A 19,158-nucleotide genomic window follows, 5' to 3' on the forward strand; every position below is an offset into this window, starting at 1 on the left:
CACCACGATTACTTTATTTAGTATCTGCCTACTTGCATATAGTGCTCTCTCTCTCTCTCTCTCTCTCTATATATATATATATATATATATATAAATAAAATTTAATGCACTGTAGTTCTGTTTACATCTGTTCATTGCTGCACGTTTACATCTTTAGTCCAATCATTGTCCACTTATACCTTCTTTTGTATCTAACTTTATTCTTTATTGACACTTTATCTTTGGTCAAACTTTTAGTTTAGCTGCACTGTCGCTCATGTACTGCTCTGTGGGCCCTTGAACAGAATTTTTGTCCCAAATTTAGTTGAAGAAGTTTATTTTGATGAAAATCAGACCATTTATATTACACACAAACATACTGCAAAAACCCTATTTGGTAGAAAGGACGAAAACAGTTCCATACACAACAATCTGACATCAGAGCAAATCGAATATACTGCAGAAGAATACCTTTATTTTGCCATCGATAATGTCGTTAAACATGAAGAAACGATTCAAAAATGCCAAAGAGTGAAGTTGATTCTTCTTTATTTCTCAAACATGTGTAAAAACTAACAGAGAAACATGAGTATTTATAATCTGACATGCTGAACACGGGTGACATTCTAAACTGCTGGTGAACACAAGGCACCATCCAAGATCAACAATCATTTACAAAGTCTGAGATTGAGTGGTCAACTGTGTATGTTCAATGGTAAAGTATTGAAATGTCATTACCCCACTATGTGCTTTGCTTTATACATTATTACATGAAGATTAAGGGTGACAGGTGAAATTCATCTTTTTTTCGCACCAAGTACGGTTGTAGTACTCAGAATAATCTGCACTACAGCTGACCATAAAAGTGGCGGGCGAGATGTAGAACAGCTCAGCCTGTAATTAGATTTCGATCAATACAAATACAGCTTATTTTTGTGGAGGTTTAGCGGGTGTTGATTATTCATGATTCATCCTTTAGTCAACAGAATCAAAAATAGTTGGTTTCAAAAATTTAATTTCAGTTGAATACATACAAAAAAAACACATTGTATAACCTTGTGGTCTACACGAAAGCGGAAAAAGAGAAAACCCAACGTGGACCAAAACAGCTTTACGCTTGATCGGAAAAGGAGACGACACAAAACCAAGCTGGATTTGGTCTCGGTCATCATCATCATCATCATCATCATGACTCCATGTAACCCTTTAAAGGACTATCTGGTGACTTGACACAAACAGTAAGAAAACAAAGTGCTTGATTTAGCGCAGAGCTTGAACAAACTAGCGACCATGACACTACAAATTCTACTGAATAAAAATGATTGCATATCTTTCTCAGCATCTACCTACGATGTTTGTGCACTGGGGGTCTTGAAATAGCAACGTGAACATAACCTTTTTACAAATCACACGTATCCTAAAAGAAAATTGGAAAAAAGAAAAAGAAAAACAAATGTGCAATTGTCTGCTCGAATAGTAGAATTACAGCATATTTAAATCTGTACGTTCTCCAGTATAGGCAGCAGTGTTTTGGCTGTAACACACTAAACAGGGAAAACAGGTGACTACAAAGACTTAGTGATGTAAAGTGATAATACAGGTTCAATTTGTGGAACCAAGGCTCCTCCTCTTAGAGCCAAAAAACGACATTAAATTTAAAGAACAACCACGCTAAGTCTGTTCTCAGGAAACAAAATATGCTAGAATACATCTAAAAACAACCTGACTGTACATGATCTGCTGTTTTTGGTTCTGCAAAATGTTTCAGTATAAAAACATACAAACACTGTTGTAGATAAATCAAACTAAAAAGGGGTTTCCGACTTAATAAAAGTGACAATAATAAAAGTATTCTGGGTCTCGTGATGGATGATAGAAGTGGCCATCAACTAAGATTAATAACACATCGGCTACATTTTGAGGTAATTCAGATGACACATACAGCAAACGTTAAACTCAACTGCATCAAAATGTTGCCCGGACATTATCCAAAAGAAGCGATTAACGAGTACATCTAAAGGGTTCTGCTGTGCGAGCTGTGCTAATGTCTTGCTCGACCTCCTTCAAATGCATGGTGCTCCATGTGTGCTGAAAGATTCAAAACAAAACAAGGGAAAAAAAACGCCATGAGCTTTTTCTGCCGTTCTGCTTATTCTGTGATGAATCAGTGTTATCGATCCAAGGCCATACTCACGTTTGTAAAAGACAGCTTTAAAGGGTATCTGTGGGAGGAGCTCGTTGATCCTGCCTAAGATCTTGGACTCGTTCGCACACGAAGCGTTTCCGTTCCACACCTGAAAGACATCTTCTCTGTCTCTCACACTGACGCTGACCCCGACAACTTCGTCATCTGCGCGAACAGAAAGAGTGTTCAAGTAACTTCAATAAAAAAGTTTTTATTTTCCTCGACCTCCAGCAACTCGATTTCCACACACACACAAGATCCAGAACTTTACCTGAGGCACAATAATCGCTGAACTGTTCTCCAATGGTCGCCAGCAGCAACTCTTTCCACACTACAGACTGTAAAATATGACACAAATTCTTTGAGTGGTGAATCATCATAACACATCAATTGCTCACAGTTAATACTTGCATAGATCAAGGCTACTTACAGTGCATTCTTTGGGCACTTTCATTTTCCAAACGCCACCCTTAGCGTTGCTCTCTTCTTCCCTGGATTCAATAATAAAAAAAACACAAAGTGACATAACACAAACAACTGTCGAAGAATCCTCTGAAGACATGCATCTTTAACTCACCAAAGGGGTTTTCTCTCTCCTCTCATCAAATGGTAGCTACATCTCAGCGGCAGGCTGGAGACCCCGGGTATGTTGTTGTAAACTCTCCAAAAGTTCTACTCAGATGCAGAGATGAGAAGAGGAAAGAGGTTTCTTTATTTTATTTTTTTTTATTGTATGATTTACTGGCACAGGGTGTACAGACTCCCAGCTGACTTTGTTAATATTTCACATGTTATCTGCGAGAAAACCTCGAACACAACTTGTTTCTTTTTTTGTCCTTGCATGGCCCCACATACAAAATATCATAATAAATCTTTTTTCCAACAAAGCTGCAATTACATTTTGTTTTTAAAGTGCACTTTAACATCTTTCCAAAGAACCAGGCCCGGTTCTCCAAGGGTGCAAAAGTTGCATTGCACCTGAATTTTAAATTTCTGCACACTCAATTGAACACATGCAAAAAAATAAGCTTTTTTTTTTTACGATAAGCATTCAAGGCTTTCAAATCTGAGCTGAAGGTTCATGTGACCCGTCTGTTCACCGGCAGCCACATGCAGGACCCATTACAGCTACGCTATTTTTCATTGCTGTTGCCATTCATTGTAGCTGCATCCCCTTTAATCTTACATGCACCCCCAAGTCATTTTGTTCTCGAACCGGGCCTGCAAAAAGCTGAATCAGCTGTTTATGAATGTTTTAAAGGAAGAGTTCGCACATCCAACATCCTGGAGTAGGCGTGTCGTCGTAAAACTGCTCACTTTCCACACAGTGTGACAGCAGATTTCAGCAGAAGACAATAAACTCATAATAAAGGAACACCCCCTAAAAAAAAGATTCAGAGTCAGTTTGAAAATGCTATGTGTTATGCAACTGTACCCGAGACTGACTTTATGCAGTTTGACCTCTATCACAGGCAGCCAGATATGCTGCCAACATTTTAGTAGCTACCTGTTGTTATGTAGCTGCTGCTGAAATCTGCAGTCTGTTTTGCTCATGTACCAAGACTTTCAAAAGCATCTTACCTGGACAGTCTCAACTGTGTAGATTTTCTTCAGGTTTGACTCGCACTCAGCTGCTGTAGTTCCAGGTAGAGACCTAAAAATGTACATACATTTAAATGCCATTAGTTTTATTTGCCTCGATGCGAAAAGTAAAAGCCTGAAGGGACCTCTGGTGTTCTAACTTGACATTTCCTATAGGTGCATAACTGTCAGGGCTATGTTACTCAGACATGTTCTCCACTGAGCTGCCCTCTGAGCAGACAGGTTAGAGGGGATCAGATGACAAATAAGCCAGTAAACAACACTGACCCCGTTTGCACACAGCACCCTGTGATTTGGACACACACTGTGGATGATAGGGCTTGCCTAACTCAGGGTTACTTGTATACAGCTCTGTTCACATATTTCTACTATAGTTGTAATTAAAAACAGCCATAATGAAAAAAAAGATGGGCAACAATATTTTTCCTTTTTCAGAAAATGATAGTGAATGGATTTTAATCCAAAAAAAAAAGCTGTACTGGACAAAATGGCAACAGGCACAGGAGCAGTGACTCAACAAGTTTTTAACTATAAATATCAATGGAATAAGAACAGGGTATGGATGAACTCAAAGTGACCTTGGATGAGATCAACTCCTGTTATTATTTTCTGCCAGCTCGTCATATTTGGGCCCTTTTGTTTATTTTAAGATCCCATAAAAAGTAGAGCACTTGCGTATGTAGGTCAGGGAGAAAACAAGTCGGCTGAAAAGCTCCAGGCACTGTTTGTATAATGTTGTCGTTTTGTTTTTTTGGCTGTGATTTATTCAGACACGTCCTTGTGTCCAGTGGCTGATAAACGCATACATAAATGTTATCGAGGTTGACTTGTAGCAGGCCTGATACGTTCGTCATCTCCTTTCTTTTGTTCTCATTAAAAAGGTCAGCAACAAAGAGTTCACCTACTTACAGCTGTAAAGACAAGAACCTGATCTACGGCGGAGGGATTTATAATCACGAAAGTTTCTTACCGATCGAGCCAAAAAGTCCACGGAGAATGTAAAGGCAGAGTGTCGTTATCGTTGTTACTTGCAATCCTCTCCAAATCTCTGTCGCTGATGTGAATGTTGTGCTCCAGCAAACCCGGGCTGCTCGATGATGTGTTCAGTTGTAATGCAGCTACCGGAACTGCCATTGTTAGCCCTGAAAATCGTCGTCAAAACTAGCAAGTCTTCCCCTATGCTGGACTGTTATCGACGTGTGTGTGTATATATATATAGGTTCGTTAGGTAAAATTAACCCCTATCAGCAGCTGACTCATTGGTCTCTTTCCCGGTTTGCGCCGTCACAACAACAGAAAAAAAAATGATGACGCCCGCTGACAGCCTGCGGCACAGCGCGCGCCAGAAAGATCCCGAAGTTTCAGTAACTGTGGTCTGAATATAACTACACTCAATTATTTTATTTTCTTTGAAAGCGCATACACGAATTTAAAAAATAAACTAACCCTTTATACCGTTGCGATGGAGCTATACACGTTTTTCTTTAGATTATTTGGAACGCTTCTTCCGCAAATGGTTGTACGTAATTTGAAGCTGCATTCATGTGCCTCTTGGATGCTCGGAGTTACCAAGATGAATATCGTTTTCCATACTTTATAATGTTCTCACTCCTAATCAAATAATGGAATATAATGATGTGAAGTAGATGCGTTCTTTTATTTTACATAATCAAAGTAGGTAACTACGTGGATACCAACGAAGTGCGTGAAACATTTTCTACATAACGAAGTAACAAACGAGCTACGTTATAATGGACAATAAATACGTTTTAAAACATTTGCGTAATGTGACATTAATTCTACCAAATCATGAAATTGGATTCCGTTTTGTCAACAATTTACCAAACTAACGTGACGACTTTAGGGAATTTCATGATCCGTTTTCCAGTTAAAAACGTATTTTTCCGATTATTCCGATACCGTGAAGATGCACGGTGAAACATGCGCAGTCTTCACCGCCACCAGCTTTGTTGGGTTGCTACCTGCTACTGCTAACTAGCCAGTATTTCCTGCCTCTTTCTGGACACAGCTATGGACATCGACGCGTTACTGGAAGCGTTTCAAGGTAATATTTACATTCATTAAACAAGAGCGATTCATTATGAGTGAGGTATTTTAAAATTTTCTTTGGATGCTCCCCGGCAAAAAACATGTAATGCTAGATAAGTAGGTTACGCACTGTACCCTACCTTAGCTTACTGACACGATTAACAAACGTGCTGAGTGTAGAGCCACCTGGGGACAAACTAATATAGTCTTTGATTGACCAAGCAAGTTCGATGTAATGGTATACAAGACGTGAGTTTGGCGTCTGTCTACGTGTGTTTCAGGTTCATTGTGATTGTTAGAGATCATATTCACAGCTAGCTTGGTATAGCGTCACAATAAACACGCTAACATCACAACTTCTTTACAAAACTTTCAACTGAAGGTATTTGCATTTTGTTATGATGCACGATGCCTCAAACTTCCCTTATGAGTTTTCAAGAGTCAGCAAATTATTCATGCTTTATTATCTGTATTCTGAATTGGGCTATTTAGAAGAGAAAACATGCGGGGGGAGGGGGGGAGTGTAATTATTAAGTATTATGATCACGGTTTGCTTTGATAGTTTAAAGCTTTATTTGCTGATTTTTTTTTCACAGATTATGAGAAGAAAGGCAAGAAAGAAATATGTCCGCTTCTGGAGCAATTTTTGTGTCATATTGCCAAAACAGGGCAGCCAATGTGAGTTGACCTCTTAAGGCTTTACTCTTCACATTTTGCAACGATTCATCATCAGTTGTTCTCCTGAATTGAATCTGCTTGATATAAAAAAAAAAAAAAAAATTAAGTAATTCATGCGTCTGCATCCAATGTCTTCCAGGATCCCATGGTCACAGTTCAAAACGTACTTCATGTTCAAGTTAGAAAAAGTCATGGAGGATTTCCATGCGTCAACCCCAGAACAAAGAGGACCACATAACCCCAACGTTGACTATGTTCCTTTTGAAGACATGAAGAAGAGGATCTTAAAAATAGTGGATGGTTATAACGGGTGAGTAGAGCTCAACAACAATCTTGAGAGTTCGGACCGAACCAGACAGATTTTAGAGAATCTCTCTCGCTGTGCATTTAAACACCACTGCTTCGTACAATCAATTTCCTTGACTCTTTTTCAATATAGGCTACAGATAGTTTCCAATAATTATTAGTATCCCAATTCAAAAGTGTGTGTTTGTGTTACAAACGGATTAACAGTTTTCTGTCTCACCACTACAATCCACTTAAAAATTTCAAACAAAAACCATCCCCCACAAACGGTCACAGAAAACGGAACAAAGTCGCATGTCAGTCGGTGCTTGTGCACATCATCATCATCATCTGTGATCTCCTTTCATGTGTTAAACTGAATGGAAGTTTCTTTTGCTCAAAGTTTTGCATGCTGTTCGGCTTATATTTGCATCTTTCCTCAAATCCTCACACTTAGAATTCTCCTCCTGACCCGCCCCACATCGTAAAATAACTGAGTTGAAAAAGCTGAACAGACAAAATGAATTACTAACAGCTGCTGGGTTTCATGGAGGTGTCGGTCAGAAATTAAAATGTTAAGTTCCTCGCCAAAGTGTTTGACTCAGTGGACTTTGCTCCAGACAGGAAGAAGCATTATGTTGTCCAGATGAATCATTTATGTTTACGTGTTTGATCAGCTTTGACTCAGGTTGACCAGATTTTTTTTTATATATATTATGCAGTATTAACCTCGATATATCGGTTGATTTTTGTTCTTCTTCTTTCAGGATCCCATTTACCATCCAGCGTCTGTGCGAGCTCCTTACGGATCCCAAGCGTAACTATACTGGAACAGACAAGTTTCTTATGGGTTTAGAGAAGGTGAGAACTACACCGTCCACAAACTGTAAAAAAAAAAAGAAAAAAAAAAGAACAAAAAACCAGTTGGAATAGCTTTAGGTGTGTTCTGATTTAAATTGTTTGTTTTTTTGCAGAATGTCATGGTGGTCAGCTGTGTTCACCCCTCATCAGAGTAAGTACTTGAGCCGTTAAGCTGCTCGTCCCCTCGCTCTGCTCGCTGCAGTATTTTCCCCGTTCACCGCTGCAAGATGCAAAGTGAAAGCTCCCCTGACTGTTTGTTGAGTCACACTGCTTCTAAGGTTCCGTTTAACACACAGTTGCTCTTGTGCCTTTCTACTTCTTTTGAAGGAAAAATGGGGCATCCAGTGTAAACAGAATGAATGGAGTGATGTTTCCTGGTAACTCTTCTCTGTACTCAGACAGGTGGGAGCCACACACTTGTCAGTGATTGACTGCCAGAACTAGAATTTCATTATAAAGCAGCAAGTGGAACGTTGAATTAGTTTGGACTCGGATGTCAGAACAAATTAAGGATATCTTAGTCGTAATGTCTTTCCAGTCACTTTTGGTTTTAGTGTTTCTGCTGATTTTCCACCTTTTGTGATGTCTTTCATAAATGTAGTTATGCTCTTTTTTTTTTTTTTTTTATTCGGCAGTCGGAATGTAAACGGGCCAGGCACACCGAAACCCCACTACAGATCAAAACTGTCATTGTCAAGTTCACTTTCGACCAACGGGCTCCCTGACTGTCCAGTCAGTAAAGAGCCAGAGCCAACCACAGAGGACGTGGAGGAACATCATATCAGGTGATTTTTAGTTCTCATCTTTGTAGTGTGTGAAGTTTATTCAACATCCGAGGACAGCTGTAAGAGCACCCTCCATACATCGGTCTTCTCACAAGCTACTCGCCGCTATAATCTTGTGTTTCCTGATTCCTTGTGTTTCTGTCCTCACTGCAGCGACCCATCACCCTCCGAAGGTGACGTCGCACCAAACACCGGGATGAAGAAGAAGCACTCTGACGAGGAGGAGGAGGAGGAGGAGGAGGAGGGGACTTCCGATGCAGACAAACGTGAAGTCAAGAGGCTCAAGTTTGAGGAGAAAGAAGAGGATGAAACGGAAAGCGAAGAGAAGGAGTCCTCGCATTGTAAAAGCAGAGCAGAGAGCTCACCAGAGACGGCAGAGTCTTCAAAAGAGTCGTGCGGTCGAGAGCCGCTGGTCAAAAGTGCAACATCAAGTGACACACCTACTGCTTCAAAGGATAGTGGTAGGTTTGAACTCTTTTCCTGAGGTGTGACCAAAGTATTAGATGTTTCAAAGAGAACTCCCATGATTCCCTGCCAGCATCAACGTCCTCATTTATTATTGAGTTGAAGTGATCGTATTTAATTATAACAGTTAAGTGCTATTTTTTTTGGGGGGGGGGGGAAGCGATTCTTTTAAATGGCTGACTTTGTGTAAAACGGACAGAGTTGTGAGATTTGACAACTCGCATCATTCAAAGGCCAAAATCTTAATGCAAAATGCAGAATGGCCATGCATCCAAAGCCCTGCCATCACAGTGTCCTCGTGTCTCTGCCGTGCTCAAGTGTGTGTCACAGCACGATGCAGGTGATTGTTGATAATTGGGGGTTAGTGCACAAACTTTCCTGAGAGACTGCTGGCATGGGGTCACAGTTTCCTGTTTCCTGCATCCTAAATCCGGCAATCCTCTTGGAAGTGCAGGAGAGAGCCCGACACATTTTATCTTATCTTAAAGTGACGGGAGTTGTTGTGAGACGAAAGAGTGGAATAATAATAAATGTTCTTATGCCTCCATGCCTATTATCCATAAGTACTCGAGTACTCCAGGAGTTATGTAAATAATTGTTGGTGTCATACCTCTGTGATAGTTAACTGTGTAAGAACATTATGTATCTCTATTTCAAGCTGTTAGTCGACACCATTAGAAGTTTGAAGATATTCACGTATGGCTTCTGAAATTTGTCACAGATATTTCTCACAACTTTCTAAGAGCTTACAAACAAAAAAGTTCCTCTGTGATTTCATTTGACATTTTAAATTGAAGGCTGCGGCTAACACTGTCTGCTTCGGTCCTCAGAGCCCTGCAGCTCTGACCCTGAACCTTCAGAGAGGGAAGAAGGCCCATTAAACAGAGAGGACAGCTGCAGTCTCGAGAAAGGCGGCAACCAGGAACAACCGGAGCCGCCCGCTCCGTCTGAGAAGAGTGCAACCTTTGACGGCGAGAACAGCAGCAGCAGCAGCAGCAGCGACGGAGAGGGCGTGTCCGGCGACAAGCAGGCCCCCTCTTCCAGCGACTCCCCTGACTTGTCAACAGAGGGCGATGCCGACTATTCAGACAGCACAAACACTGCGACAGAGCCAGGAGAACATGACTAACAGGAAGCCCAGCCTGCCAATTGACTCTTTTTACACTGTATTTTACCACACCAAGGGTATATCTGTAGCACTGTGGACCTCAAAACACCAGGACCAGGAGCGATGTAGACCTCAAGAGTCCTCACGAACAGATCTTTTCGTCCTCTTCGCTTTGAACTACACCGCGGCTACGCATCACCTGGTCTTTAAACTGGAAGGAAAGGATTTAAATGAGATTACGTGGACTCAGCTTTTTTTCAGCGTTGACTAATAGATTTTCTAATCTGTTTCCTGATTTTTTTTTATATAATGTGATTCATAATTTAACCTTGATTACTCTTTACTTATTTGGCATGCTTTTTCCGAAAGACACACGTGAAGCTTGAAGTTTGATTTTGGCCGAAGACGAGTTGATTGGACTGTTTTTGAATGATTTGTCTCAGTTGAATGAAAAACGTGCAGTTTGCTGTCTCTACAAAGCACATATTTCTTCTTCATATTATTATAGTACATTACTTTTCATTGACCACTTGACTGAGATTAAAAATGCTACCGTTTGGAGTAGTCGAGCCAATATTAACACAAACTATTGCCAGTAGTTCCCAGTTTGGTCTGATAGTTGTTGGCTTTGTGCATTCTGATCCATCAACAGAACGTGAGGTACTTTTACATTTTCTGTACGTCATACCTTTGTTGTACAACTGTCCCTTTTGATAGCTTGGATTTCTACAGTATGTATCTGTATACATCAGTTTTTGTAGACTTGTAATACTTGTCCACTGCCTTCGTAGATCAGTCCGCTGAAATGGAATGCTTGAGGTTGTATCATAGTATTCATGGAAAGCAATAAATGCTCAAATGGAAAACGTTGTTGGCTCTGTTAATATTGTGGGAGTCCAAATCGAGTCACTTTCTGTACCTGTAAGATTTTCTGTAAGAAAATGTGAATCAGGGGATTTCTGAATCAGTCACATCTGAGGTTTTACTTTTGGATTTGTAGATCTTGCCAAACAAATGCTCATGAGTAGACAATGAATATTTAGATAGACTTTTAATGTTAAAATGCTGCTTATGCATCATAACTCCACATGCCATGCAACAATTAATGATGCATTATTATCCATTTGGTACTTTTAGATAATAGGCCAAGTGCTCCTTTATTGTCAGTGTGTTAGCGTGAAGGTTCCTGCTTCGAATCCCCATTGGACGGTGCCGTTCAGTGTAGAGTTTGCAATGTTCTCCCAGAGCATGTGAATGTTCTTTGCTTCCTCCCACAGTCCAAAGACAAGCCTGCTGACCAGTCCAGGTTTTACCCGCCTCTTGCACAATGACCGTTGAAATGGGCTCCGACTGTTGAATGGACTGCGACCCTGAATTGATAAAAGCTGTATGGATAGAAATGCCTGTAAAGGAAATATACAGTATATATATATATATATATATATATATATATATATATATATATATATATATATATATATATATATATATTATATATTATATATATATATTTTTTTTTTTTTTTTTTTTTTTTTTTTTACATAGATACATTCACAGCCCACAGAGGATGAATCATACAGACTGATGATGCACAAGTTTACTTTTAATATCTTAAAAGTATGAGATAAATGTAAAACAAAACAATTAGTGCGGTCAAAGACGATGAATTGTAATCTCCTGATTTCTCCTCCCATTCAAATTGTATTCAGTCCCCCCTAATTTTATTGGTTTTGTTTCTGAACAAATATTCCCAAAATCTAAGACTTTCCAAACAGCCGTAGCTGAACCGAAGGGATAAAATACAAATGGTCCTGCTGGCCTGCTGATCGAAACGCCTGCAAGAATTCCAGCATTGTCAGTGTAAGCGCATTAGCATGCTGGTGTAAGTATCTAAAGAAAAAGTAAAATAAGTAATGGTTTAAAAATAAGAGAAAGAGCCGGAGAGTGTGGAATATGTTCAGCATATGAAGTACGCATGCTGTGATGCTAAAAGTGGCCTTGACACCTCTAAGCTAAGATTATCACTCACCCTGTTGTCAGCACATTTTATCGGCCAGGAAGGTATTGGGCCAGGCTAGGCTTACACCTGTAAACAATGGATACGGTTTGACCACTAACCAGGATTTTTTTTTATTAAACCTGTTATTTTCAGATTTCCAAGGACCTCTCCACTTTCCAGTGCTCATGCAAAACCAAAACCTCTGAGTTGTTTCCACAGAATATGTATCATTGGATTCAGTATGACTGATTCAGACGTGTAACCAGTGATTAGGCTCTAAACAAATAACCTGGCACCTAAAGGTCTGAGCTTTCAGGGATAACAAAACAACCTGTGTATGTGAGTCATCAAACACCAGGAAATGTTTTTTTTTGTAAGTTAAGGAGTTCATCAGTGATTCAGCTTCACAGTTCCATAAAGATTCAGATGAGAGATTAATGAGGAACCCCAAGTTTGGCCATCAGTGCCTGAGATATCCTCGATTGTATTTTTTGGCTACAATCGGTAAAGCTCTGTCAGACATGTTGAGTCCCCTCTCATTGATGCATTGAATCAATTCATGTAATTAGACCATATGTGAAATGTATGTAATTGACAAAGATGGTCTCTGATCAGTGTCTTTATTTAATCAATTCATTATTTAATCAGTGATAGGCCGTATTACCGAAATTTCCCTGTAAAGAAAGCTTGATGATTGTGTAGTAGCTGATATATAAAGTCATTTCTGACACTGAGATGGCACTTGTAAAAAAAAGTTCAGTTAAATTTGTGTTCTGTGAACACTTAGCGAAACAATTTATTCATAGTTGACTAGTGCATTTTTTTAGCTTTATACAAACACTCAAATTCTTGCCACGACACTGTCAATCAACAGTGTTATAATCACAGTATAAGAAAGATTCAATTCAATAAAGCCCAGAGATAGGCTACTTGAAACCTATTACTTGTGTGTGTGTGTGTGTGTGTGTGTGTGTGGTAGATACATAACTTCAACATAACTACAAAATCCTCTCATAATCTGTCTGTGAACTAATAGATATTGACAAGTGTCCGTTTGTAATCCTTCATCATGTGATCCATGTCAGTCTGTGTCTGACCCTCACCGTTCACAGGGGATTTGCCATAATAGAGAGCTCAATAACCGTTCAGCTTTCAATGAACTGTCAGGTCATTTTGGCCATTTTTGGTGTTTCCTGATTTGCAGAGTTTGTTGCAGTAACTGTGGGTAACTGAAAATTCTTTGTGTGGACTGTAGAAGGAATATTCGAAAGCTCAAATAGTTTTGTGTAATGTAAGACACTGTTTCAGTCGTCAAGGGTTCGAGGTTACACATTTCCGCCATGGGTCAGCGCCTGAGTGAAGAAGGGGATCCAGACAAGGAGATCGATGTTGCAGAGCTGCAAGAGTGGTATAAGAAATTTGTCGTGGAATGCCCAAGTGGAACTCTCTTCAGGCACGAGTTCAAGAGCTTCTTCGGCGTAACGGAAAACAAGGAGGCTGCAGATTACATCGAGAACATGTTTCGAGCCTTCGACAAGAACGGCGTGAGTACAAACGTCTGTGGTGTGTAAATGTTATTAATTTACATATAGTAACGACACAGCAGTTTCCACAGTAAGGATGCAGATTTGTTGTTACAATAAGGGCTTTTGTGTCCATTATTATGAAAATTTTTATCAGAGGTGGAATAATTGTACAATTAGTGTGAATTAATGTTCGGTGCATGTTGTCCCCTCTCTCTGTTCCCACTCCCGTCACTCTACAGTTATTCTATACAAAAAGTCCAAAAAGAATCTTTTTGTTGATAGTTGGTAACTTGCAAAGCCCATTTAGTACAGATCCCCTTGGTGACACTGGGAATTATTTGATTATTCCAAGAAATTTTTGTTAAATCTCACAAAATTATTACAAGATTTAGGGAAGTTTTCTCTTAATTAATAAACAAAATAAAATCCCTCTACTTCCCCTAGGGGGCTCTGTAATTTTATTGTGCGAAGCAACATGCTTCAAATATACAATATGAAGTTTCTGAAATTAGACCGGACAATAACTGATCAATAAATCAATAGATCAATTCATCCTAAGCTGCAGCAATAAATTGTATTACTGAATCTATGACTGTTTATATTTTATCATGCAGTGCAGACATTCTGCTTGTCAAAGTTATTAAATATTTTGCTAATACATTGCATCTTAATGGCCTTTCATGACATTTTAACGTTCATCTCATGTTCACAGGACAACACCATTGATTTTCTGGAGTATGTGGCGGCCTTGAACTTGGTCCTGAGGGGTAAACTGGAGCACAAGCTGAAATGGACATTTAAAATGTATGATAAAGATGGAAGCGGATGCATCGATAAGACAGAGCTTCTTGAAATTGTGCAGGTAAAAATCACAATAAAGTATATCCTTTTTCACTGTATATGTAAACATGTATTTTCATTGGCGTTTTTAGATTTTAAAAAGTTGCTAAGGTTGCACACAGGATACTTTTGCACACTTAACATGTCCATTAATATAACTAATTGATATGTTTTATTTTTCATTGTAATTTTAGTCTTATTTTGAAAACTTATGTTAGTACTTATCATTTCTTGTTTTTGCCTAAATGTCTTGGCTGTGATTGCAGCTCCTGTGCCATTTCTTGTAAAGGATGAATAATAAAGTATCTATCTAAAATGTTCAAACTATCAACATAATTTCATATGCAAAATATTCTAAACATTTTTAAATAATATTCAAATGGTCTGTACCATAAAGAGATCAATGATGGAGTAGCTTTAACGTTTCCTGTCACTGTCAGTCTATTTATCGACTGAAGAAAGCCTGCCATGGAGAGCTTGATGAAGAGTGCAATCTGCTGACCCCAGATCAAGTGGTCGACCGCATCTTTGAGCTGGTTGATGAAAATGGAGACGGTGAGTGTATTTAGCACTTTCTTTTGGCAAATTAAAATGCTTCATGAATCATTCAAAGGGCCATAATTCAAGTCTGTGTCCAGCTGCTGTGATAGCTCTGCAGAGCGTGCTTGTGGTTCCTGATGTTTGTGCATATAAAGGAAGATGTGTCAAAGTCTAGTCCTTCAAATTAGAATTAAAGGAATGAAGATACGTCATTTCAAAATAAGCTCTTCCCTTGTCATTTAGGGGAGCTGTCACTGGACGAGTTCATTGATGGAGCAAGGAGGGACAAATGGGTAATGAAGATGCTGCAGATGGACGTCAACCCTGGGGACTGGATGAATGAGAGAAGACGCAGTGCTAACTTCTAAAATCAGAACATAAAATGTCAGATCCTCCATGTGTAACAAATAATCACCCTGCTTTGTACTGATAGCCTATCAGTTTTTATGTACGTAAAAAGTAGACAGAACTGCAGTCATCCTTGCATTGTGCCACAAAATGTTGCTTTTAAGAGTGAACCTTTACTGCATTAACATAAATGAGCTGAATTAGGTTGTCATGACTTCCATTGCTACTTGTAAGTCTTTTTTATGAGCATTTTTTTTTTGCAGATGCTGCAGACATAAACTACTTGCTTTAAAAAATATTAAACACATACTTGAAGCCTCTTCTCAACTTCGTTCCACCACAAAGGTTTTTTTTTATCCTTCTGTTTTTTGCTTATTCAGGATTATCAAGACTATGTGGGTAAGAGTGCAGCCTTACCCATTTAATTGTTTAAATGTGGCAGCTCTAAGTGTTAAAAACATAACTAAACCTTTTTTTAAGGGTACACTACACTCATAGCTTAAATTGATACATTGTATAATACATAGACCTCATGTGAATATGTGTGGGGTCTTTTCAAACCAGTTAAAAACATTTAAACACTGCCGGTTTTTCATTTTTCAAAATTATATTCCATGAAGTTTAACAATGCACTAACAATGGTTCTGTTTCAGTTCCTGTGTTAATGAACAAAACAAAACTACATCTTAGGGACAGATATTAAGATTATTTAGCATATTTTGCTGTTGTCGACTGAAAACCAGAAATTGATTGTGAACATTTTTTTCATTATCACATTAAAATGAAAACATGTTTTATACAGGCAAAACATTTTTAAATTGCTGAGGTTTATACATTTAATGACGTCAATAAAAAGTATTTTCTGATTCCATGACCACGTTGTCACATAGTCTCGTTTTTTTTCTCGCGAGAGCTTCAACCGTTTTCTCTTAGCTGGTAAAGCCCATCCTAGCTTCCTGAACTGTCAAACGCCGCCTCGTCGCCTTCTTCTGCATCGTAACAGCCACTTTAATTTCAATGAAAAGCTGTACTTTATGATATAGAAGCTCACAAGCCATTTAGCAGAATAGATTCTCCCTCGTTTGCGGCGCGTCTATGACGTAACGTTACGCACTGTTTTTCAATGTCGTCCGAACCTGGGGAACCATCCAACACTCACCAGTTTGAGGTAATACTTTCACCTTAAGTGGGGAATTTCGAGATGTTTCTATCTTTTGTCCCTAAGAACCAGGTGTTAATTTCTTGTTGTTCTGGGATCACGCCTCTTTAAACGCTGTGATGCTGCCCCCTCCTGGTTAGCCTGCAGAAGACAGCTGCAGACTGAACTATGTGACTGGGAGCCTGTTCTCCTGCCCTGCAGACGAGTCTTTGGCACACTGCATCAGTGAGGACTGCCGCATGGGGGCAGGCATAGCAGTGATGTTCAAGAAAGAGTTCAAAGGGGTAGAGGACTTAAAGGAGCAGAGTGAGTCAGACTTTTCATTAAACATTCACAAGTTGTGACAATGTCCAATCTTTGTGTTTCCCAAGTGATCATTTTGTTCAACATATTGTTATTCTTTTTTATTTATTCATTTCTTTTTTGGCAGATGTCAAGTACAATTTGAGCTTTATATTGAAAAAAAAATCTTATTCTACGCTCACTGACAGTATGACATATTTTGTAGCAAATCATACAAAAATGTAACACCATAATGGCTTCACCATCATTGTAATTAAACATTGTTTATGGACTTTGCATATACTTGTATGTAGTTATCCCCAATCCACACACACACAGTATGGTCTCTTAGGAAACTTTCTCTTCACTAAAATATATATATATAAAAAACATCTCTTGGCTGGAATATTCATTTTTCTTCAAGGCATGCGTTTCATCTTCAATTTCATCCATGGTTCAGCAAATATTAAGGGGTTTTAAAAGTCATTATTACATAACATTCTTTGTAATCTTTTTATGTCTAAACAGAAAAGGCCGTGGGACAGTGTGCTGTACTAAAACGAGACAGACGTTTTGTCTATTATCTGGTAAAAGATGTTATTTTGAGTAATTTCCAATGCAGTGAAAGCACAAAGTAGTTTGTTATTTATGTTTGCTTCTCTGTTTTAATACTGTAGATAACAAAGAAGAAGGCAAGCCAGAAACCAACCTATGACAGCCTGAGACGGAGCCTGGAGGACATGAAGTCGCACTGTGTGCAGAACGGAGTACAAAGAATATCGATGCCTCGGTGTGTTCAATTTCTAGTCATTCGGTTACGCTACATCAAATTGACCCAACAATTTCAAATGAGAGAAAACATCTGTGTTGGTTCTGTTTAGGTGATCGTTCAACAGCCTGTTGTTGTTCTCCCTCTCTCTGACAGTATCGGTTGTGGCCTGGATCGACTGGCGTGGGACAAAGTGTCAGAGATACTGGAGCAGGTCTTCAAACACGCAGACATCTCCATCACAGTCTACAGCCTCCCTGAGAAAGAAGAGAGCAAAGTGATGAAGGAACACACGCACAGATGACTAACACTTCGTTTATGCACTTTTCTAATCTTTTCACAAAACGCGACAACGATAACCTTTTTTTTTTTTTTTTTTTTTTTTCAATGATGAAAACGTTTTATGTTGTACATTGAAATAAATGTCCACTTTTTGCACCAAACCTGCCTGAAGTAATGCACATGTGACACACAACAGACTACACGATTGCCTATTAATGTAAATAAAGTGAAATCATCAGTTTTCAGCTACTTGCAAAGATGAGAGACACTTTCAAAAGGTAGCGTTACGTCTAGATCTTGCCGGGGTTTCACCATCTGTTCCCTCTGGTTAAACATCATGTGGTGTTTTACAAATTAAGCTTTAAATATCCGGTATCTCTCTATTTGTCTTTTCCTCCATCAGTTCGTCACCATGTTGACTTAGCAGAATGAGTATTTGCATTTCTCTCCAGGCATCATATAACTTCCAAAGTGCTTATTGTAGCCTCTGCAGATGGTGGGGGGGGACATTGTATGATCTATTATTGATCTGCTTGGATTTTGTGCTTTTATGCAGCCCGAACACCTGCAGGCAGGAGGGACCAGATATAAGTCAAAGAAGGGGCGGGGGGGGGGGGGAACCTGACACCACAAAGTAAATCCCTTTTTCTCCTGGATGGAAGAGCCTTTGAACAAATCATGAAACTGAAGTGGGAAGCAGAAGAGCTAATGCCTCACAATTTGCTCGGTTTAAAGCAGTCCGTTTCATTAATCGGATGAAATACTTCAAGTTACAGGGGGCTCCTTTAAATGAATTGATGACATGTACTTCTGGTGTGTGTAATTATAAACCTCAGCAGTGAGACAGTCTGAATGCTCAGTAGTTTGTGACCCTCACACTCTCCTCTGGGGCACCTTCAATAATTCATGAGGAAAGTGCATTAACCGCTGCAGCCGGCTGCCCGATCCCCCCCCCACACACACACATATATCCTGACTGGCTACTGGAAGACTGTACTTCAGCATCACTGCAACCAACCCCCACTCTCCTCCTCCTCTGCCTCCGACTCCCTTCCCATCCCCCCCTTCTTGCTTGGCAATTAGACTTCACACTGCAGCAGAGCCACCTAGCCATGCTGCAGCGAGTGCAGGGAAATCTCCCTTCAGCTGACCTGCTGTCACACCTCAACGTGCTGCAGATGCTGCTACCAAATCTGCCTCCATTCCACCGAATAACCCCCCCCCCCCCCCACCCCCCTCTGTCTTTGTTCCCTTCCAGTTTCAGCGTGTCCCACTGCGGTCCACTGACCACTGTCTCTCCGCCGATGCTCTCCCCCATTCCCACTCTCGCTCTCTTTTTTTCTACATATACATCCTCCTCCCACCCTCCTCCCTCTGTCCTCCATTCCCTTTTTTTTTCTTTGATGCGCATGAAAT

The 19,158-nt window shown here is 39.6% G+C and overlaps 4 protein-coding genes across 4 annotated transcripts; 3 read left to right on the forward strand and 1 right to left on the reverse strand.

Moving 5' to 3' along the window:
• Positions 1-511: 511 nt before the first annotated feature.
• eif4e3 (eukaryotic translation initiation factor 4E family member 3) lies at positions 512-5,260 on the reverse strand. Its single transcript, XM_079359369.1, has 7 exons — positions 4,737-5,260; positions 3,746-3,818; positions 2,742-2,836; positions 2,595-2,655; positions 2,436-2,502; positions 2,174-2,329; positions 512-2,067 (listed from the first exon to the last, which is right to left on the reverse strand). Exons 1-7 carry the CDS (start codon positions 4,898-4,900, stop codon positions 2,021-2,023), a joined length of 663 nt encoding a protein of 220 aa, XP_079215495.1. The 5' UTR covers positions 4,901-5,260; the 3' UTR covers positions 512-2,020.
• A 398-nt stretch (positions 5,261-5,658) lies between these two features.
• On the forward strand, positions 5,659-10,863 carry LOC306833817 (serine/threonine-protein phosphatase 4 regulatory subunit 2-like). The gene is made up of 9 exons (XM_079359368.1): positions 5,659-5,831; positions 6,412-6,493; positions 6,633-6,803; positions 7,546-7,639; positions 7,753-7,790; positions 7,967-8,041; positions 8,275-8,424; positions 8,578-8,885; positions 9,720-10,863. Exons 1-9 carry the CDS (start codon positions 5,798-5,800, stop codon positions 10,016-10,018), a joined length of 1,251 nt encoding a protein of 416 aa, XP_079215494.1. The 5' UTR covers positions 5,659-5,797; the 3' UTR covers positions 10,019-10,863.
• Positions 10,864-12,965: 2,102 nt separating this feature from the next.
• Positions 12,966-15,557, forward strand: guca1b (guanylate cyclase activator 1B). The gene is made up of 4 exons (XM_079359695.1): positions 12,966-13,540; positions 14,235-14,384; positions 14,803-14,917; positions 15,146-15,557. Exons 1-4 carry the CDS (start codon positions 13,337-13,339, stop codon positions 15,268-15,270), a joined length of 594 nt encoding a protein of 197 aa, XP_079215821.1. The 5' UTR covers positions 12,966-13,336; the 3' UTR covers positions 15,271-15,557.
• Positions 15,558-16,123: 566 nt separating this feature from the next.
• LOC306833991 (ADP-ribose glycohydrolase OARD1-like) lies at positions 16,124-17,899 on the forward strand. The gene is made up of 5 exons (XM_079359700.1): positions 16,124-16,418; positions 16,550-16,715; positions 17,220-17,278; positions 17,369-17,481; positions 17,617-17,899. Exons 1-5 carry the CDS (start codon positions 16,374-16,376, stop codon positions 17,762-17,764), a joined length of 531 nt encoding a protein of 176 aa, XP_079215826.1. The 5' UTR covers positions 16,124-16,373; the 3' UTR covers positions 17,765-17,899.
• Positions 17,900-19,158: the final 1,259 nt, after the last annotated feature.

The sequence above is a fragment of the Symphodus melops genome (assembly GCF_947650265.1).
Source record: "Symphodus melops genome assembly, chromosome: 13".
In the NCBI taxonomy this organism is placed as follows: Eukaryota; Metazoa; Chordata; class Actinopteri; order Labriformes; family Labridae; genus Symphodus; species Symphodus melops.